This window comes from Mus musculus, chromosome 12, assembly GCF_000001635.26.
Source record: "Mus musculus strain C57BL/6J chromosome 12, GRCm38.p6 C57BL/6J".
Taxonomy (NCBI): domain Eukaryota; kingdom Metazoa; phylum Chordata; class Mammalia; order Rodentia; family Muridae; genus Mus; species Mus musculus.
In genome coordinates, this window is record NC_000078.6 from 17,293,322 (window position 1) to 17,316,094 (window position 22,773).

The 22,773-nt window shown below is 48.4% G+C and overlaps 1 protein-coding gene across 8 annotated transcripts in view; it reads right to left on the bottom strand.

Annotated features, from left to right (window-relative positions):
- Atp6v1c2 (ATPase, H+ transporting, lysosomal V1 subunit C2) overlaps positions 1-22,773 on the bottom strand; it is a 40,666-nt gene that overhangs the window by 8,601 nt on the left and 9,292 nt on the right. For 4 of the 8 annotated variants that reach the window (NM_001159632.1, XM_006515196.3, XM_006515198.3 and 1 more), the window contains 6 exons: positions 14,951-15,036; positions 14,150-14,179; positions 7,800-7,894; positions 4,408-4,499; positions 1,355-1,453; positions 824-892 (listed from right to left, as the gene is read on the bottom strand). In NM_001159632.1, the coding sequence (NP_001153104.1) occupies positions 824-892; positions 1,355-1,453; positions 4,408-4,499; positions 7,800-7,894; positions 14,150-14,179; positions 14,951-15,036 (471 nt within the window). Of the gene's footprint in view, positions 1-823; positions 893-1,354; positions 1,454-4,407; positions 4,500-6,246; positions 7,313-7,799; positions 7,895-14,149; positions 14,180-14,950; positions 15,037-18,042; positions 18,344-22,773 lie in introns of those variants that run through there. The other 4 variants (NM_133699.2, XM_006515199.3, XM_030246897.1 and 1 more) reach the window with 3 other exon arrangements.

Here is a 22,773-nt window from a genome sequence, read left to right on the forward strand (position 1 = left end):
CCATGTCAGGCCCGGTGTGCATGTGTTCATATTCTCCCCCTCCCACTGTGTGTGTGTGTGTGTGTGTGTGTGTGTGTGTGTGTGTGTGTGTCTGTCTGTCTGTCTGTCTGTCTGCCTGCCTGCCTGCCTGCCTGCCTGCCTCTCTGCCTATGGATCAGGACATAGCTCTGTGCTATTGCTTCAGCACCATGCTCCCTGCCATGATAAAAAAAAAATGGACTAAGCCTCTGAAAGCATAAGTGAGCCCTAGTTAAATGCTTTCTCTTATAAGAGTTGCCCTGGTCATGGTGTCTCTTCACCGCAGTAAAACACTGACAAAGACACCTGTCAACAATTAACATTTTGCCCATTCTCAAAGTGAGCTCTGATGTGTGCAGCTGAGTTGCTGGTTTCCCATGGTTTTCCTCGGCCTACACAGGTTCAACCCAGTCAGTCCTACCCTTCATTTTTGCTGTGCCCTCCTGATGTCCCTTTTCTGACCCCAACTGGCCACACACTGAGACTGTTCTCCCTGCTCAGACTGGCTGAACAATCTCTGCACCCATCTGCTTAGGCAGAGAAGGATGGATGTCAAGAAGAGAATACAGAGAAGACAGGCAGAAAACACATGGAGAGGCTCTGCAGAGTAGGGACAGGGACATGGAGCTTTGAAAGACAGCAGTGGACAGGAATCTGCCAAGGTGACAAGAAGGAATTCCTGGCCACACGCACTCAATGCACAGGTTTGGTGCTATGAGGTGTCCCTCCCTGGCACATGTCTGGTGCTCCACGAACACCTACACATTCCTTTCTGGGGACATAGAGGAAGCAAGGTCTCACTTACTTGGTTGACCGAGGGACCACCATGTCCGATAGGGACTCATATGTCTTCTGCCACTGTGCAAAGCTTGACCTGTAGAGACACAGACTGTGGGGTGCTTTGGGAAGACAGGGCTTCTACTGTCTCAGTAAACTATCTGCCCTTCTCCTGAAGACTGAAAGTCATGAGATAGAACCAGGGGGTGTTCCCAACATCCCAAAAGGTCCTGCTGTGGCCAGGTGCCATGCTGAGCCCAGTGCAAGGGCCCGAGGACTTCCCAGAAGGTTCCTATGTGGAGAGCCCAGGTATTGGTATGTTTTGAAGGTCACTAATAATTTTCTGGGCCCAGGTGAATGGCCTTCTAGCTCCAGGTGAAAGGAACAGTAGAGCTCAAAGTTCTTCCTATGGGCACAACACAGGAAGTACTGCAATTGCTGCCATCTTCTACTTCTGTGGAGCCGCTGGCCTGCCACAGGCCCTGTGCAGGAATGTCACAAGGGGCCCACCTCACTCTCGACAAGATCCAGGCACCCCACAGCCTTTCTATCTACATACTTGGGGACGATGACCAGGAGGGTTATGAGATATTCAGAATCAAGTACGAAGTCTTCCTTGCTGACAATATCGCTCAGTGTCCGAGTGAAGAGGTTCCCCCTGGAAGGTGGAGGGACAACAGATAAGACTATTAGAGAGAGGATTGCCAATTCCATGTGTCCTATAGCATCCAGACAAACAATGGGAAATGGAGCAGGCTCACGGGAGATTCTGAGCCCGGGCTGCCAGAGCCAGGTACAGCCAAATGGTAAGCGAGCTAGTACTTCTTCCCTCAGGGGCAGGGAGGCTGGCAAAGCCTCTGCAGCTATCACCTGTCCCTCAAGGGGGTGCTGAATTCAACACTTCAGTGACCTGCACTCTCCCCAAAAGCCAACCCAAGTGCTGGGAGGGGAACTCAGGTGGCAGGAGCTAAAGTTATTCAAGTATCAAGACAGCAGCCAGGTCTCCAAGTTGCAGAGGACAGATAGAGCTAGATAGAGCTAGCTCCGTGTCACTTTACACTGTTTGGTCCAGCAGCTGGGGACACTCACCTGAAATAGCTTTGTCTATGCCAGCAGTCCTGGCTAGGATGAAAAGCATGGATGGTACTCTTACTACGCTGTAGCATGGACAGATGTGCCTACCAAGACATGGTGGCTATCCAGACTGTAGAGTCCTAGCCAGAGAGCCCAGCGAGCATGGGGGCTGCAGTGTTAGCCCACAGCTTCCCACTTCCCAGGCAGAGCCAAGGGCAAAGCCTCAAAGGCAAGAGAAAAATTCTACCCCCCAAGGGCTTCTCCTCTCCTTTTTTTTTTTTAAGATTCTTTTTTTTTTTTAAGATTTATTTATTGGTTATATGTAAGTACACTGTAGCTGTCTTCAGACACTCCAGAAGAGGGAGTCAGATCTCGATACGGATGGTTGTGAGCCACCATGTGGTTGCTGGGATTTGAACTCCGGACCTTTGGAAGAGCAGTCAGGTGCTCTTACCCACTGAGCCATCTCACCAGCCCCTCTCTTCTCCTGCCTGAACCAACACCACACAACTGTGTGGTCGTGGACAAATGCCGGTGGATCCCCTCCAGAGTCACCCTGGGCACAGCCACCTCTCACCATAGCATACACATTAGCCTTCTAGGAGACCTGTTGAATGAGTAACTGTGACTTTTCAAGAGTAGAAACTGTTTCTGCATGTTTGGTGAAGGAGGAGGAATTGGAGACTGCATGAGAGAAGAGAACACGGAGCAGTCATCTGCTAAGATCCCAATTCTCTGTTTTCCCCTTTGGTTTTCTGAGACAGGTTCTCTTTGTGTAACCCTGGCTGCCCCCACTCTGTAGACCAGGCTGGCCTCAAACTCACAGAGATCTGCCTGCCTCTGCCTGAGTGCTGGGACTAAAGGCGTGGGCCACCATCACCAGGCTTCCCAATTCTCTTTCTAATTACACTTTTTATTTATTTACCGTGTGTGTGTCCCTCGTGTGCTATAGAACATGTGTAGATGACAGAAGACAACATGCAGAAGTCAGTTCTCTCCCTCTATCAGATGGAACCAGAGATTAAACTTAGATCATCATGCAGGTGGCAGGCACCTTAACCCACTGATCCATCTTGCCAGCTGCCAAGCTGTCTATGACTTGGTGGTGAAGTGAGTGGGTAGTCTACCACGTTCTGGACTCCAGGCTCGAGAGGGACCGACCTATCCTGAGCTCAAGGCAACTCGTGCCCACCTTATGACTAGTATCCACCTTTGCTCATGTCCTGTTACCTTGGGGCAACTGAACCCGACTTTCTCACCGCAGATGGACAGCAGTTTCAGCATCCTTTCTGTTTGGACTTGGGGTTGTTTTGGACATGTGAATGTTTTATTAGAATAATGAGCTCTCTTGCAGGCAGGAGGTAGTTTAAAGCAGAAACCCACTGGCTTTGTAAGGTACTCACACAATAGCTGCAGGCATGCTTACATGGCAGTTTCAGTCTTTGTGTGGTGGCCATGGCTAGAGCCATGAGGTCAGGTACAGAACTTTTCATTTAAAGAATCATAATGATGCTTAAAACTTTCCCCCCAGCCGGGCGTGGTGGCGCACGCCTTTGATCCCAGCACTCGGGAGGCAGAGGCAGGCAGATTTCTGAGTTCAAGGCCAGCCTGGTCTACAGAGTGAATTCCAGGGCAGCCAGGGCTACACAGAGAAACTCTGTCTCGAAAAACCAAAACAAACAAACAAACAAACAAACAAACAAACAAACAAACACCTTTCCCCCCTTTTTGGGAGCATTTTTCATTTTGAATTTTCAGATTAGGAATGGTCAACTTTTGTTTTCTTTTGTGACTAGCAAATCTAGCCTAGGGACTCTAAAGAGGGAAACGTAACTGGCAGTACCAAGGGAAGGAGGGAAACTGGCTCTGAGCTCCTGGGCTGTTCTGCTTTTCTGACCTCAGATTCAGGATCTAGAGGCAAGGGTGGGGCACTACTTCATGCTAATTGGCCCTATTCATCCTTCCCTCTTACACAGGAGCATGTCCAGGTTTGTATGTAACTATTTCTTCCTGGGTGTTTACTGTCACCCCCAAGATAGTCTCTGCCACGATGGCCCTGGGCTTGCTTTTCTACTGATTCCTCCACATTGGAGCCTGGTCTGTCAGGAGCCTGAACAATACATTGTCCTTATAAGGCCAGCAGACAGTTTTATGGCTGAGTCCCTGCATCTGTCCACCCTGGGTGGCTGCTGATTCTATCTGCCCCTAGAAGACAGTTGGGGTCTAACATCCCACCCTACCTGCTCCCCTTGGAGAGGAGATGGAGTGAGAGGCCTGGGCAGACTCCTCAGAGCCACATAAACTGAGTGAGGAGTCAGGAGGAAGGAAAGAAGGAACGAGCAGGAGAAACGCCATGCTCCTCTGTGTTCACAGGCAGGGCAGCCACCCTACCTGGCTCTGTTCTCTCTTCATCTACTCCAGGTTCCTAGTGTGTGGCTCCATCTGTCCACCTGGCTCAGGAGCCAAAGCCATGGGTATCTTCCCCACACTAACCCCACGACATACATGCACAGAGAAGGCAGTAGGCATGGTACGCACGTGGATCTCTTCTCCAAGTTCTCCAGGTTGGCCTTCAGAACGCTGTAGGCGGCTGTCCGGGACTTCAGGTCTGTCTCGATTTGTGCCAGTTGCTGGGAGGGAGGGGGGAGAGACTCTCCTGGTGACCTTGAGGAGTTAGTGAAACTCTTCAAACATCTCACCAAGCATCCATGGACACTTAACAACTGTGACCAAGCCAGCCATGGGCGCTCATTGCTGTAAGTCCAGCACTTGGGAGGCAGAGACAGGAAGATCAGTTTGAGATCATCCTCTGCTATACAACTAGACAGGAAACCCTGTCTCAGGGTAAAGAAAGAAGAAACAAAATAAAAACAAAAAGAAAAGAAAACCAGCAACCTACTGACTCACCAGGGTGGTCTTACCTGTCCCTCTCCTGACTCTTCCGACTCTCAAGCATCTGGCCCTCTTAGTTTCCACATGGGGAAGCAGAAGGGGACAAGACCTCACTTTATAGGTGCTGAGGTATGAGCCACACAGCTTGCCCACTGAACACTAGCTTGGGCTTCTTCCTAGCAAGCAATGGCAGACCAGGGAAGCCCCACATCAACCTGCCTTGGCCCTGTTAGAGGGCAGCCAGTGATGTATCCTGTCTTCCATAGTGACCTTCCATGTTCAGCCTCTCAGGCATCCACCTCTCCAGGCTTCACTGCAGCCTCCTCCCAAGCTGCAGGACACAATGACTGAGCACCTCTGTTCCCTGTCTTAGGCTCCACATCTACCCAGAGGAGGAATGCCACCTTTAGAAGAGCCCCAAGAACAGTTAGCCACAGTGAAGAGCAGTTGTTGACGGCTACGGTAACTAAGCTGAGGCCAGAAAGCAACAAGTGACTCAAAGCCACAGGCTGAGCTCTGTGCTAATTTAAAGAAAGTTCTGCTCCCCCAAGGGCTCACAGAGATCTGGCCCTGCAAAGACACCGCATGACAGTGAACCATGCCCTGTAGCCATAACTACAAATAGGTGGGTGTGTATTGGATATGCATGGATGCATGTCAGCTGACAGGCAGTGGTGGATACTTCACAACTGTGCATTTAGCCCAGTGGTTCTCAGCCCGTGGATTGTGACCCCTTTGGGAGTTGAATGACCCTTTCATGGGGGTCACATAGCAGATATCCTGTATATCAGACATTTACAATTCATAACATTAGCAAAATTACAGATATGAAGCAACAGTGAAGATAACGTTATGGTAGAGGGTGATGGGTCACCACAACATGAGGAACTGTATTAGAGGGTAGCAACATTAGGAAGGCTGAAAACCACTGCAGCCTTTACACACAAGCCATCTGACCATCTCCTTGCTAATGTTTGGCAGTGGGCTATGGTGAGAGTGCTTGGCCCAGCAATGTGTGTCTATGATCTAGGGTACGATGCTGATGGAGGAGATGTTGAGATCATGAGATGAAACCCACGGCACTGTGGAAGCTCTGAGTTTAAATACTCAGGCGGTCGGTCCTCTCTGAACCTTCAGCCCCCGTCACTGAGAGAGGGAAAGGGAATCGGAACTGAAGCAGTAGCAGATTTTCAATGTCCTGTCTTTGCATTGATTATGGGGATGAGATTGATCTTTTCCTTACATTTTAAAAACATTTTTCAGAACGGTTATATATTCCCAGGGCATTACAAAAATGCTTCGCAGAGATCCATGTGCTGTGTGGGGTTTTCTTCACTGATGGCATCCTACTGCGTCAGCACACTAGGCTACAAGGGCTGCACAGCTACACTATACGCTCGGATCGTACCACACGCCACACTCAAGGGGCGGCCACACCATCTTGACTACAGGAAAAACTGCTATACAAACTGTAAAAAGCCTTACCACCACCTCAGAAGAACCAAGTGAGGCTGGGGCTGAGACACATGCTCTTGTGGCAACAAGGACTGAAGACCCAGTCTCCCACAACCTCTGGCCTGCTGGCCTGCAGGTTACCTGTGGTGGAGAGTGGAGCCATGCACACAGCGCAACTTGTGGGATTTGCTTTCCTACCCACATCCTCTCCCAGTTTGATGCTTCAACAGTTGTGCATTTGGGAACCCTGGGCTAGAGAGGAGCCAGTTCTCTTCTATGATTCTACTACTCTCTGACTCCCCCAAAGCCATGTCTAGTGTCTCTGGGACTCAAAATCCCAAGTTGGGGTGTCCAATCTCACAAAAATGTATTCTCTATCTAGCTCAGTGGGACAGGTGTGAGGCTCTCCTGAAAGCCACACTTGGTACAATGCCCAGGCTGCCCCTGTAGAAATACCTTTAAAAGCCTCTGCCTGATTGTCTTGGAAAGGGATGTAAGCCCAAGGAGCCACACCTAGATTCCCAAGAAATCTGAAGAAGAAAAGATTCAAAGCCACCCTTCCTGCCCTGACCTGCCTACTGCCCTCAGGGGAGCTCAGCTACTCACTTAGAGAACAGGGCAGCTTTGTTCAGAGTAGAGCTGGGATCTCCCCAGCCATCAGGCCAGCCAGAGACATGACATATATGGGGTTCTGTATGCATCAGCAACAGGGCAGGACAGTCAGCTTTTACCCATGGTGAAAGCACATAGAAGCCGCCTTGGTTATGGGATGCCCACAATTTCCATGCAGACCCCTCTGCTATGGTGCTTGTACACAGTGTGAGCAAGCTGGAGACCATGGCTTCAAAGATGGCACCCTGTCATGGGACTACCTTGTTGTTATCACAAGACACTTGGCACAGTATGACTGAGAGGTGGGGCTCCTCAGCCAAACTGTCTTCTAAAACGATTAGGTTTCTTCCCGAGAGAGCCAGGCTTGGTACCCAAGGCCTGTAATTGCAGCTACTAGGGAGGCTGATGCAGAAGGGTCATGAGTTTAAGTCCAGCTTGAGTTACAAAGCTGGTTCAAGACCAGCTTGGTCAACTTAGTGAGACCCATTCTCAAAATCAAAATTAAAAGGGGGCTGTGGTATAATGCTTCGTATGGGAAAGATTCTGAGTTCCATATCCAGTACCGCAAAATCAATCAATCAGCCATCAATCAATCATCCAAGGGGCACTGGGTTCCCCTGTGCAGACTGAGGGAGGAAAGATCAAGCCTTCTTCCCGTCATCATTTTTGAAAAGAAGTAGGGGAGTCAACTGAATTGGTGTCTGGGTCTGAGGTCAAAAGTCAAAGGCCTCAGGCCCATCCAGGGGACTGCCCTGTGAGACTATGGCCAGTTCTCTGGATGACAGGTTCAGGAGAAGAGTACATACAGGTCTCTCCTGGGTTCTAATGTTACCCAGAGCATGGTGAGAGGAGACCTACATAGGGTCACTCAGGGGCTAGCATCCCAACCCTTCGCCCTCCACCTTGTCAGAGTCCCAACCCCGTGCCCGTCATCTTGGATGGTCAGGTGCCTGCAAGCAGACTCTCCTCACCTTGGCCAGTGTGTCCACCACGCTCACCAGTGGCTGCTTGGCGGGATATTTGGCCATGTCCCACTCGAAGTGCGTCACGAAGGATGTCAGGTCAACTGGAAGAGCAAAGACAGCTTGACAAATGAACACAGCCTTCCTGCCTCCCAGGACTAAGACTGGAACCCAGAACCAAGCCAAGCTGAGACAAACTGAGCTTTCTCCTCACACCGAGGAAGCAGTCAGAGAGAAGCTGAAGAATAGGCATGGGCTCTGGAAGTGCAGATGCTCCATGAGGGAGCAGTTCAAAGCCAATGGGAGCCACCAGCTTGCCATCAAAACACTCCAAAGCTGAGGGAAGGACACTGAAGCAGGTGATCTCTGAGTCCCATGGTCTCCCTTGGCAGTTTCTGCCTGGAGTTTGCTATGAAGCCTGCTCTCCCTAGAGGTTGAAACCAAGAAGGTAACATTCTGTGGCCACTGGCAACTTTGCCTTCAATAGTTGTTTGGCTTACCCTCCCCAGCTGGGTTGATGCTGTTTTAGGGCATCCCAAGGGCACTCCAGAAAGCATCATATCAGCCCCCAAACCGCACAGCCATGGCCTGTCATAGGTGCCAGCTGCTTGGGGGGATAGTCTCCCTGATTCTTGAGCCTCAACAGAGCAAGACAATGTTAACCCACATCATCCACTTTCAGGAAGACCTCTCACAGCCCAGCCACACAATGGAGTTTGCTTGTGCCTGGCTTTTCCACCTGGAGCCATAGGCGCCATCCAGCGCATACCTGTTGCATTTTCATTAAAACCAAACAAATCCCACTGTAAAGAAGGATGTTCCTAACTACCCTAGCCAGCTGCGCAGTAGAGAAATGGGAGGAGCTGATGAATTTTAGTCCACGAAGTCTGGCTGATTATGATATTTAGGGGTGTTTTGTTTTTATATGTTTGAGTGTTTGAGACAGTCTCACTGTGTATCTCTGGCTGGCCTGGAACACACTATGTAGAGCAGGCTGGCCTTGAACTCAAAGATTTGCCTGTCTTTGTTTCTCAGTGAGCCACCATGCTCAGCTGTGATACTTAGTTTTAACTGTTAGCTAACACAATCTAGAATCACATGGGAAGAGAATCAGTGAGGGACTGTCTGGATTAGGCTGGCCTGTGGGCTTGCATGTAGATCATCTTGATTAAGTCATTGATGTGAGAAGACCCAGTCCACTGTGGGCAGTGCCATTCCCTTGGTTGGGGTTCTGGACTGTAGAAGTGCAGAGAGGGAATTAAACCTAAGAAGTACACATGAATTATTTTCTCTCTATTCTTGACTGAGGCTATGACTAGCTGATTCAAGTTCCTGCCTTGACTTTCCTTCAGGGATGCACTGTGACCTTTGTCAGGAAAGGAAACCCTTTCTTTACTAAAGTAGCTTTTGTCACTTTTTTATTATCACAAATGGAACTAGGACACTGGTTTAAGCCCCAGACCCCAAGCAAGAGAGAAACTGAGTCACTGTTCCTCCCTGAGAAAGTGGTCAGACCACTCACCTCTTATCAGCTTGCTTGTTTTGTTTTGAGACAATGTCTCACTATACAGTGCCAGCTAGTCTGGGACTCACTCTGTAGACCAGGCTGTAATCAAACTTCCAGACATCCACCTGCCTCTGCCTCTCAAAGGGTGAGATTAAAGGCATGCACCCCCACATTTGGCCTAAGGGATTAATTATTATACTCTCAGATCCAGAGAGAGCTATGGGGCCTTATAACTTCTCCTTCCCCTTCCTGTTTTGTTCTCTCTCTCTCTCTCTCTCTCTCTCTCTCTCTCTCTCTCTCTCTCTCTCTCTCTCTCTCTCTCTCTCTCTCTCTGAATTCTTTGTGTGGCCCACTCTGGCCTGAACTCCTGGGTTCAAGCCATCCTCCTGCCCCCAGTCTCCCAAGTAACTGGAATGACAGGTACGAAATACCACCCTTTCCTGGGGTGGGGGGAATTCCCATGCGGGGTCCATACATGCCAGCCCTTCCCTATGTGTGCTTGTCCTTAAACACATGGAGAGAACCTGCCATCACCCTCTGAACTTGTGTGGAGTCTGGCTCCCTGCTCTTGGGAATTCAGGGCAGACAACCTTCCCTTGCACCCCCAAGTGCTCATATGTGTGCAGAGACAGTTAGGTAAGCAATGGTGGCAATGGTGAGAGACAATATCAGGTTCCCAGAGAAGCCACCATGGCTACAATTGGACAGGGACCCTGAAGAAGCTGACAGAGGCTGCCGTGTGCAGCTGTGAGAGGGTCAAGGGTCAGAATGACCATGGTGGGCACTTGGGAGGGTAACGTTAGGAGTCTGGATGAAGCTCCTGGAGTGGGGAGGAGGGCAGGAGCTAGGCAGGAAGACAGATGAGGTGTGAGGTCACCTCTGTGCCTTCCTGTCTGGAGCTGACATGGAGAAGTAGGGCAGGATTATACACAGTGGGAGAGTCCACACTGGAAGTGGACGGAAGCCAATGGGGATGTGGGAGAGGAGAAAGCCAAGAGGGGCTGGAGAAGCTCTGGGGGTAGAAAGGAGGGGACCCACTCAGCAGGATGTAGGGCCAATGACACACGGGCCATTGAGTAAAGTGATACCCACATTCCTAGGCTGGGTGGCTAGGTGCAGGGAGGGACACTAATTTACCTGGGAACCACAGAGCAGTGGAAGGAATAGGGCAGAGAGGCTGGATTCAGTCTGGGGGAAGCCCAACTTTGAAGATGGAAACCAAATGAGATTCAAGTGGGAAGTGGCCCTGGTACTCAACAGGCAGGAATGCCTTAAAATAACGGAGACGTTGGTGCTGACCAATAAGGAGATGTGGACTGAGGCTTACCTTGGGCCCAGATACATGAATCATCTCATCTCATTTACTCTTCAGCCCTATTGAGGAATGTCATTGTCTCCATGGGGAAATTCCAGCCCACAGGAAGATATACAACGCTCCATTACAGCAGGAAGAAAGGAAACAGTGCACCCAACACCCTGCCCATTATGAAGGAAAGCCCTCAGTTCCTCTCCCCATCATGTCCAACTCCCCACCTTTGCTGTCACCTCCAGCATCAGAGTATAGCTAAGCTGCAGTGGGAAGAAGGCTCTCTCCTCACCGGTCCCTGCACAAGATCCACAGTCTTGATTTTTTTTTTTTCCAGAGTGTTTGGACTTGGCAGAGGCTGTGGAGAGAATCTCTCTGTGTAACCACGCTGCAACCATACAGTAACCGCACTGTTGTTAGAATTTACAGAAAATCTCTAAGATGCTGGGAGTAGAACACCTGATGGATTCATGTTCTTGAAGAGGGGACATCTGAGAGCTCTGCCCATGTTCACTGTCTCCCAACATGCAGCCAAGGAAAGACTATGAGGATATAAGACAGTGGCCTCCCATAACCAGGCAGGGTCCTCATTAGAACTTGAACCACCTGGCCAGGTATAATGGGGCATGGCCATAGTCTCAACTCTCAGAAGGTTAAGGCAGGAGGATTTCTTTGAATGTGAGCCTAGCCTGAACTACATGGTGAGTTCTAGACCAGCCTGGACCACAGAGTGTGAGTGTGTTGTGGAAGCCTCCCAGTGTGTGGAATTTGGGGATGGTGGTCTAATTAGACTGACAGATATTAATCAAGGTTTTAGCATTAGGACAAGTTTTGTCCTTACCATGACCCAAAAACTAAACAAGGTCACAGGAAGCCTCCTAGAGATAGCATTGCTAATTGTGAGAGAGCATTGGGCAAGAGAAAGACCTCCCACTGGTGATCTTAAGCCTTTCCTGAAAGTGAGGAACCAGCAGCCAGAACAGATGTCACAGTGATGGGTTTTTAGGGCCACTCCCTCCCCACCCTCGCTGTCACCTCCAGCCATGTCACCCTTCCACCCAGGTCATGTAGTAGCCTACCCTGTCTGCCAGCTGCTCTAATGAGTCAATGCTGAGGTTGGATCTGCTGCCCTAACTGACCCCTTCCCTCAGTGTCTCCAGAGCCCATCACAGGGCCCCACAGAACCCAGTGCTCCACAGAATGCTCAATACACCGACAGCCATACTCATAACACCCAAGACAGCCGTGGGAATGTACACTCTACAGGCTGCTTAGCAGAGACAATTCAGAGCAAGCTCTGTTCTTTATGCTTTGCCACCAAGTCCAAGGGCTCTGCGGCTTTCACATTCTACCACAGGGTGCCGAGCACCGTGGGTCTCTTTCCCACCACCTGTGAACTCTCAGGGGCACTCTGGAGGATGACAATGATCTACAGGAGCTCAGGGGGCCTCTGGGTTAGTGGCCATACTCTCTTTATCCTTGATCCTCTCCCACATCTCCCACTTCAGTGCTAGCTCTGGACACTAACCTTTGCTCCAGATACAACCTGAAAGTCCTTCCTGTCTATACCTTGGGCAGGAATATTGTTCCAGAGTAGCCTTTGCCATCCCAGCCTTCCTACCCTTTCAAAACATACTCCCCAAAGGCGGCTGCCTCTTAAGCAACAATGACTTCATCTGAAAAACCGGGCCAAGGCCTTGCCAGCATACAGAATTCCGACTACACAGGCGGCAGGCCAATTCCTGGCTAGCCCAACAGGTCTTCTGCGGTCCAAGCCAGACACGTGCGTGTCTGCTCTGCTTCTTCTGGATTCACATGGGTCTAGGTCTTACCATGTTCCACCCTCAGCTGGCAGCAAAGACAAACAAAAGCAAAGGCTAAAATTCTAGAATGTGACTGTTATTAAGTCCATTGCAAGTGAGAAAAGTAAGCCCCAGAGAGCTGCCTGGCCAAGGTCAGGACAGACAACAAGGCATGACCAGATCTGACCACTTCAGGCCTTCATGATATCAATCCCCTAAATTCCCCAAAGGGAATTTAAAATCCCATTTGCAGAACAACTAAGAACTCTAGGAAATTCTATCCCCAATTTCCTGCAGAAAGAAAAGGGTGCCCTGCAGAAGAAAAGGCTTCTGGAAGATGCTGGGTTGAGTGAAGTTTAAAAGGTCTCTTGACCCTAGCTGGACTTTTTGGGAGGCACTGATGCTCAGATGTATGGTCAAGGTTGGGCTTCTCCTGCAGGCACTGCCTCATGGTGCTGGTAGGCCTTTGGCAGGGTTGGTTCACTGAGCATGCTCAGAAATAGCTTTGGACGTGACTGGGACTAACACAGAGAGGCCTTGCAGGAGGTCCAGAGATAATGATACATGCTAACCAAGCAACAAAGACCAAGTTTCCTCCGTTTCTTAGTGTGCAGTCTCTTAGAAACAGCGCACCCAGACAGGGTAGGTCCCACACAGACCAGCTGAGTGGTGAGAGCTCAGTGTACGCGTTTGTTTGTTTCCCATGGTTTCTTTGGTTTAGTGCCCTATGAGGGTGGAACTCAGGGTCTGGCACTTTGCTAGGCAAACACAGCCGGTGATCCCTATCCCGGCCCTGGACTGTGTGAGCATTTTGATCAACATTTGAGCGTATGCTTAAATCCTCATTCTTCCTTCTTTCTCACTCGGAAGACCTGTTGAGATTTTAATGCAGAAAAGAACCTGACTCAGCCTCTCAGTCTGAGGCCCTTCAGGCCACCGGCTAGGAAACAGGATCAGTTGGTGAACATCTTAGAGTCTTTTGTTCTTAGGATTTTTGTTCATTCTGAAATGACTTGCTCAGCCTGAGGATGTAGCTCAATGTAGGCTGGCACGTACAAAGACCGGGGTTTCATCTCCAGCACCACATGGACCTTAAGCCAGGTATAGTGGGGCACACCTGTCCATCCTAGCACTTGGGGAGTGGAAACACACTGATCACCCAAGCTACATAGTGCACTTGAGACCAGCTTTGGCCATGTGACATTGTCTCAAAAAGTAAAATGAAATAATATTGTCTGCTCTTTCATTCTACCAGTTACAGCAGATGAGAAAAAAAAAAACCCAAAAATACAAAGCCAGCAGTCCCTTCTGTCATACCAAGAGGAGCTTATTCTAGAAGACTCGTGATGTGTACAAACCTCATCCAGGCCACACGAGCAAGGCCTGGCAACTAAGCTGACATCCTTAGAGAGCAGGCGAGATACCAGAGACAGACTTTAAGCTAGGAAGACAACAAGCAAAAGGATGCTGAGGTTTACCCAAACCCCGCGATGTCGATGCAGCCCAGTTTCCAGGTAGCATGCAGGTTGCTCAGGAGAGGCAGAGAGGGACGGGAGGAAAAGGAAGACAGGAATGAAACAACCTTGAGCTGCATCATCTGGGTATGGTGATCAAGCTCTAAAGTTGTTGCTTGAGAAACTGCTGAGCCCTGATCACTGTACCCAACAACCAGCCTGAGGCCCCGCCCTCCCAGGGGCATGCAGCAGCACACTGAGCACGTGCACAGCAAAAAGACACAACCTACTCTTTAAACATTTCATCTTTTCCTTCAGACCTGAAACATAATATAAGATGGGGTTATTAACCACAAAGACATGCGAAACCAGAATGGGGGGGGGGGAATGAGTGTTCCCATTTTCTGCCTTAGGCCAGTAAATGCAGAAGCCTTTTAACGTTATCAGGGGCATGTGTGCATGTGTGTGATACTTATCCCAAATGATGTAATTGTAAATATGCTCTCATTTTCATGTAGAGAGTTACAGTTAATTTTCTCTATAGATAGCTAAATATTTAATTCTAGAGTTTTCAAAGTGTCCAGGGTTAGTGTGTGTGTGTGTGTGTGTGTGTGTGTGTGTGTGTGTTACTTTTATATACATTCTGGGTCAGAGTCTTAAATAGCTTGGTCTGTCCTGGAACCTACTAAGTATCTCAGGATGACCCTGACAGCCTGATCTTCCTGCCTACACTTCCCCAGGGGTGGGATTACATGCATACACCACCAGAACTGGATTCCAAAGTCTCCAAGTTATTGCTACACATTGAAGAATACAGCCTAAATGGCATGTGCACACTTAACAGCCAAAACAACACTGGATGGCATCGGATTCTGTGTCTATCAGCACAATTTTGGACCGGGAAGTGTTTAGATGCAGCCCCGTGCTCTCTAGCTGGAGGCATTACTTGGCACTTTGGTGGGTAAAATAAAAATGGTAAGTGGGTGGAAATGTGGGACAGTAAGGGTTAACAGAGCTGGGTGTTCAGAGCTTCCTCTGTGGCCATGGTGAGGGAAATGGCCCCCGAGAAAGAAGAACTGTGGTGGACCTACCTCCGTTAGCCAGGAGGGTCTCGTGTGCTTTCCCCTTGGAATCTTCCATGACCTCCACCACACTCTGTGCCATTCTCTTTATGAGGCTTTGAGGAGAGAAGAAAGAGCCAGTGAGGTGAGGAGCTGCTGGCAGGCCCACTCCGCCCATCCTGCTGGCAGAGAAAGGAGCCCTCACAGCCTCTGGGGGCAGCAATTTAGCAATCTGTAAGGAGAGACTTAAAACACTAAGAACCTTTGAACCAGTCATTCCACTTCTGGGAAACCATCTTGAGGAAACAGGAAAAATAATAGAGAAAAGCTTTCTGAATAAAAATATGTTCTTTGCGGCACAGTTGCTGACAATAAGAAATTGGAAGCAACCTGGAGGTTCAACAATAGAGAATTGTTTGAGGATGGTCTATCCAGCAGAGGGGTTATTAGGCAGACATTGAAAATAAGATTTACAAAGAATTTTAAATACCGTGGAACAAGGCATGTATTATAATGTTCGATGGAAAAACACAAGACAGAAACTTAGACAGTAAGACGCTCACTGGCTGTGCAGTGGCAAATATTTCTACTTGATACTTTTTAAAATTATAATCTGGTAGTCATTTTATAAAAAAGCCAAACCTTGAGCCTCCAGTAAACATACTAAAAGAACTCAAACCATATACAGATCACAGATGGGGGCTACAATACATTCTCTTTCATTCTCTCTCCCCCTCACTCTCTCCCTTGCTCTCTTTCTCTCTCACCATACTCCAATTGATACAAGGTCTCCTATACCCCAGGATATCCCCAAGGTTACTATGTAGTTAAAAATGACCTTGAACTTCTGACCCTCCTGTCCTCACCTCCCCAGTGCTGGGAATGCAGTCATATATCCCTATGCCTAGTTTTTGTGGTGCTGGGGAGTGAACTCAGGACCTTGTACTCTACCAACTGAGTTATGTCCCCAGCTCCAAGTCTTCCATTATTGGCAGGCACAAGTCCCACTGACCACTCATAGTGTGGATCCTCGGGCCTGCCATAGAAACTGAGGCAGAAGAACACCTTGAAAGACCCTGTTGTTGAGAGCAAGAAATGGAAAGAAGGTAGGCATGTTCCCTTCACCAAAGTAATAGAACTGATAGCTGACAGAAACTAGAAGACACAAGTATAAAATGGACAACCACAGTACCTGCCTAACATGTGTCAGGCCCTGGGTTTGATCCTCAGCACTGCTTAAACTATATAAACAAGCAAGCAAACAAACAAATGAACAGGGCTAAAGATATAGCTCAAAGACTTGCCAGCAGATACAAAGCTCTGATTCAATTTCCAGCATCTTAAAGAATATGCAATGCCAGCACTCTGGATGGGAGTGGAGGCAGGAGGATCAAAAGTTCAAAGTCATCTCTGGCTACTTAGTAAAGTTGAGGCCAGCCTGAGATACATAAGACCAGGTCTCAAAAATAAGTAAACTTAGGCATGGTGGTGTACCCTTTAATCCCAGCATTTGGGAGTCGGAGGCAAGGGGATTTTCAATTTGAGGCCTGCCTAGTCTGCATAACAAGTTCCAGGCCAGCCAGGGCTACATAGTGAGACACCGGTTATGCATTCTTCCAGAGTCTACCTCCCAGGTGGGTCACGTGCTCAATGCTTCTCTTGATATGAACTCTTATCTATAGATGTCAACAGGTGTCAACTTTCCAATTTTCCTGTGATCATTGATTTAGCCCCGAAAGGCTTCTGGAAAGTTAAGTATTATCTCACCTCTTAGATGAGGAAACTGAAACAATTCGCTCCCCACCCTCAAGAGTCTGCAAGTAGGCTTCAAAGACAAGGCTCTTGGCCACTATGTCATGCTGCACGGTAGACACTGTGGCCTGCCCTGCATTTCAGCGCCCACCAGTGTCCCTGCATCTCTTTACTTAGAGGTTTACAGTCTCACTTTGGACAGCACTGGCCACGAACCTAGCTAAGCTGTTTTCTGGGCCTTAGACTGGGTTGGTACCAACAGTGTCAAAGGTTCTTTCCAGAGAAAAGGATGCAGTCCCAGGTGTTGCTGTGAGAGACCTAGAGATGTGCTCTGGGCACCTGGCTGACTGGTCTGGGTTCTCTGCCCTCTGGCTTCCAAGTGGGTTCATCAGATCAAAGAGAGACCTAATGTCTAGCTTGGTTCCCTCCAGCAGAGCTCTCAACTCTTGCAGCCTCAGGGTTGTCTCAGCCCAGGCCCCTTCATTGTTTGGTAAGACTCTGCTATATTCCCACATAACCTTGGGCCTCTTTGTCACAAGAAGACCTCCTCCAAGCCCGGCGTGGTGGTGCATGCCTTTAATCCCAGCACTCGGGAGGCAGAAGCAGGTGGATTTCTGAGTTTGAGAACAGCCTGGTCTACAAAGTGAGTTCCAGGACAGTCAGGGCTATACAGAGAAACCCTGTCTCGAAAAACCAAAGAGAAGAAGAAGGAGGAGAAGGAGAAGGAGAAGGAGAAGGAGAAGGAGAAGGAGAAGGAGAAGGAGAAGGAGAAGGAGAAGGAGAAGGAGAAGGAGAAGGAGAAGGAGAAGGAGAAGGAGAAGAAGAAGAAGAAGAAGAAGAAGAAGAAGAAGAAGAAGAAGAAGAAGAAGAAGAAGAAGAAGAAGAAGAAGAAGAAGAAGAAGAAGAAGAAGAAGACCTCCTCCAGTTACCCTAAAATGGGTGTGCCACCTGTCATCTTCTGGGACTCCAATTCAGTAAGAGATTTTATATACTAACTAATCAGCTACTATGCACCTAGCACTATGTAGGTGCTGACTAAGCAAAGTCCCTGCTGTCACAGAACTTCAGTTTCAGTGCTACTGAAAGTTCCTTTTCTTTTTTTCAAATCACCATAGTAACACATGCAAGTTGATCCTATTATTGTAACCACTGCAACCTATTCAGTAATGACGTATTTACATGAAGGTGGTAAGACTCTGTCGGCTACCATATCATATCACCTGGCTCAGCAGTTGCTCAGCAATGTCTGTTGGATGAATAAACAAAACCAGCATATCACAGCCCCTCACCCGGCCGTGATTTTCTACTGGTCTCCATCCAAGCCCCTTTGAAGTGTACCGCTGCAGCAAATGTGGTCCCTTGGCACGTACCTGGGTTCTGGAACGTCTCAGAATAACATGCTCCGATGAAGCTCAATGGCTAGAAAAGTCTCTTGTTCCACAGAACAAAAGCAACTTGCTGTGATCAGAAACTGCAGTCCCCAGAGAATTACCATGTCGCCTAACCAGAACATTGTTTTTCTCAGCAAAAGGAATGTAAGGGTCTCGTGCCATTTTCAGATTTCCTTTTCTCCCTTTTCACTACGTGTGTATATATCCCTTTCGTGTCAGAAGCGAGCAGCTTCCCCATCTACAGTGTAGAATCCCATCGCCCTGCCTGGCCACAAGGCATTCCATAACACGAGGTTGCTTCCCGTTTGAATGTGTGTGTGTGTGTGTGTGTGTGTGTGTGTGTGTGTGTGTGTGTGTGTGTGTGTGTGTGTGTGTGTGTGTGTGAGAGAGAGAGAGAGAGAGAGAGAGAGAGAGAGAGAGAGAGAGAGAGAGAGAGAGAGAGAGAGAGAAATGGGGTTCTCGAAGACAGAAACTACTGGGATTAAATTAAAGGTTATTTATAATGGCAAGTAAAGCCAAAGTCACCTGTAAATACAGCAAGCAAGTGTCCATTCCCCTAGCGACACAGAAGCCTGCCTGTGCCCTAACCCTCACCAACACCAGCCTAATGGATCAGCCTAATGAATCCTTAGGAATCCTTTTAGTCCCTGCCCATCTGACACTGGAAACCTACACCTCACTGTCATCCTGATTTGTCATCCTGATTTGTCATCCTGATTTGGGATCATCAGGGAGGCTGCATGTCCCTCTCTCCTCAGGCCTGCTGAATACAGAAGACTGCTTTCCTCTGTGAATCACAAGCTCAGATCCATCCTAAGCTCTTGTTTTGTTTTCCTCTCTTGCTTCCTTCACTGATTTATATGAGCCTCCATGTTTTGGAAACCTGATTCTGGTGACAAAGCTTTGGCCCCTTTCTCTACAGTATCCATCCAAAATGAATATTAAGGGTGGGAATCATGGCTCAGTGGCTAAAGTCATCTGCCACCAAGCATAAAGACTCAATTCCTGTGAGAGCACATGATAGAGGGAGAAAAACAACTCCGAGTTCTCCTCTGGCCTCCACACATGAACTATGGCACCCACACATGTACATACACACACACTAAATGTAATTAATTTAAAAAAAATGTAATGAGTGCTAGCCCACATGGGAAGATATACAGATCATATTTTTAGTAAAAATCAACTGCAAAAAATATGTAATGATCTTACTTGGTCACATGAATAGACATATTTGTGAAAACTTACCAATCTGTTTACTGAACATGTACACATTTCACTGTATATAACCCCTCTCTCTTTTTTATGTGTGTGTGTGTGTGTGCATGTGTGTGTGCATGTGCATGCATGTGAGCTGGCATGTGTATGTGTGTACGTGTAAATGTTGTGCATGTGTGTATGCCTGTGTGCATGCACAAAAATGCACCATGAGGGTACATGTTTGTGAGCAGGCATATGTGAACATCTGGCCACATGTGTAAAGGATGGAGGTCAACCTTGGGTGTCTTCCTCAATCACTCTACATCTTACTTTTTAAGACAGTGCTTCTCATTAACCTTGGAGCTCAACTATTCAGCAAGACTGGTTGACCAGTAAGCCCAAGGTCCTCCAGTTTCTGTGCCACCCCTTGAAGTGTGATTACAGGTTGAACCACTTACCCAGCCTGTGTGAGCAAAAGGAAAACCAAAATAATGGACAGCACTGGGGGGGAGGTGGGCCTGTAGCCTCCACATGCACAGGCACATAGACACGGGATCCTGCCCACACACATGCACTGACAAACACACACACACACACACACACACACATCCAAAGCTGCAAACATTTTTTTAAAAGATGCAAATCCGTTGAAAGGGAAAAGGAAAGGTTGACTGTTTTCATATCATAAGACAGATTTTAAAACAACGTGTAATGCAGTTTTCTATCATTTTAATTTCAATATTTATTTTATCTTTATTCAAGTATTTGTGTGGGTATATATGCCTGTAAGTGAAGATGCCCACAGAATCTAGAAGGGGAGGTCAGATCCTCCTAAAGTTGAAATTACAGGGAGTTGTAGTTGTGAGCTACCTATGTGGGTACTGGAAATTGAACTCGAGTTCTCTGGAAGAGCAGTAAGTACTCTTAACTACTGATCCATCTCCCCAAACCTTGGTTTAATTATTGTTTTGTTTTTCGAGACAGGGTTTCTCTGTGTAACCCTGGCTGTCCTGGAACTCACTCTGTAGACCAGGCTGGCCTTGAACTCAGAGATTTGTCTGCCTCTGCCTCTCGAGTGCTGGGATTAAGGGTGTTTGCCACCACCCTAGTTTATTTTAATATTGTCATTTGTACTGTATCATACACATTTACTGATTTGTAACAGAATGTTTGTTTAATTGTTGAATGATAATTCTACCAACAAGAGTACACACACACACACACACACACACACACACACACACGCACGCACACACACACACACACGCACACACACACAATCATGGCCCCCAAAGAAGCTTCCCTGGGGTTCAAGCATGGAACTGCAGCTCCCCTTCCCAGGGGTACAGATGAGCACCCGGTGAGAGAAATGACAGATCGCTAGCTTCTGTAACTACAAGCTAGGAAATTCCTGCTGCGCAGAGACCCTGGGGCCCTCCCAGCTCTGTCAGTGAGTAGCAGGGCAGAGGCTGCGGAACTGGATGGATCTGAAAGGGAAGGCTCACTCCTCCTCAGCCACCTGAGTCACAGTTCCCAAGACCCAAGCACAGAGCAGACTCTTCCTAAGTGGCCTTAAGACACAGTGGCCCCAAGGGACCTCTCTGTGCATATTTTACAGCAAAGTCCCAGTGTCTGAGTAGCTCTGCCAGACAAGCTGTCATCTGGAACCCCGCCTTCCCCGGAAGCTGCAGCCCAGTCCTCCAGCCTTCAGGTAGGAAGTGTTAGCCTGCTGCATCTCTCAGCTCTCAGCTTGGCAGATGCAAGGTTCCAAGCTTCTGGGGGCAAATCTGAATTGCAAAGGCTTTGGAGCTCCTGACAGGGTTCAACTGGTCAGGTGCTTGCCTCAGAGATTCCCCTGAATTCATGCTAAACATAAAATAAACCCGTGTGACAGTGCGTACTTATAACCAGTGCTGGGGAAGCAGAGGCAGGCAGGTTCCTCAGACTTCCTGGCCAACCAACCTCAGCGACTCCGTGCGACAGACCCAGGTCCCAGTGAGAAGCTCTGTCTCAAAAGAAAAAAATGTCTGTATCCTGTAGCCCTTCACCATCTGATGTTGCACACACACACACACACACACACACACACACACAGAGAGAGAGAGAGAGAGAGAGAGAGAGAGAGAGAGAGAGATCCTCTCTGACTCCCTGACTCATTTTGGAGAATTTCAGCAAAGCAGCATAGAGTTGGTCTGCATTGCCCAGATGCCTGGAGAAGAGAAAACAGGTTACAGGACCCGAAGCTTCTCAGGGCTTGAAGCACAAAGAACAAGTTCCACCTTGGAAGCCTTCTTGATCTGCCAAAGGGACTCCTCAGAGCATCACCTGAACCCTCACCAAACAAGACAAAGTCTGAGAGCTGAGAAAACTGAGGCAGAGAGTCAGGAAAACTGACCCCAAGTCACACACCCTGTCCTAAGCTCCATGTGTCTATCACAGAGACAGGTCTCTCTCTGCTACAGGTGCTGACATGTCTCCAGGACAACCAAAAGCTCCAAAGTTACCCTGTGCCCCACTGTTTCCAACGTGTCCAGATGGGAAATACCATCCACGAGACGTGCCTGGCCCAAGAAATGAGCCTAGAAGCTTCCAAAGAGGGTGGGATATGTGACTCACTCCATTCTATGTCGCTCTGCTTCCACCTCAGCCAAAGGACAATGGCATGCAGTCAATTGCAAAGTCATCAGGAAGAGGCAGCAAAGAGTTTCTTCATATAAAAACAAAGGTCAAATGAAGCTTCTAGAGGTGTCTAGAGGTTCTCCGCTCCAGGAAGACACACCTTGCTTTAAATCCAACCAACTTCCCCAGACACTGGAAGTTTAAGAAGCTGACCTTGGAGGGGCATGCCTGTGATCCTGGCTACTCAAGAGGCTCAGAGTAAAAGGATGGAAAATTCAAGGCCTGCCTGGACAGTAGAGTGAGATGAAGGGCAGGAAGCCTGGACAACTTTGTGAGATTTTGTTTGGGAGCAGTGGGGGGTTGGGGGAGGAAGAAAAAGTCTGTGGACAGACTTCAGTGTTTTCCTGGTAAGCAAGCATGAAGCTGCAAGTTCAATTCCAGTTCGCACACACACACAGTCTTTTCAGAGACCCCACCCCCAACCCCCTACACTGTAGAGCCACTCAACAAAATTGCCTTTGCCATGCAAAACAGTTTTTGTTTTTTGGCATTCTAGAACTTGGATACTATGGCCCAGTAGAGTAGGTTCTCCAGAGGTGGAGGAAGGGAGATCAAGAGTTTAAGGTCATCTTTGGCTGTATAACAAGTTCAATGACAACCTGAGCTACATGAAACCCTTGTCTCAAAAAACTAAAGACAACAGAAAGCCAAAGCACCCTAAGCTATTGTTTGCTTGCTCCCCAGAGAAGACACAGGTAAGGAAGGCTGCTAGATCTGAACTCTGCTTCCAGAAGACTGTCAAGAAAGGTTCTAAGGTCCCAGGGCCTTTTAAGATGAGTTTAGCACCCCCTAAGCATCGAGAAAGTAAAGCGTCATTACATAGACATTTAT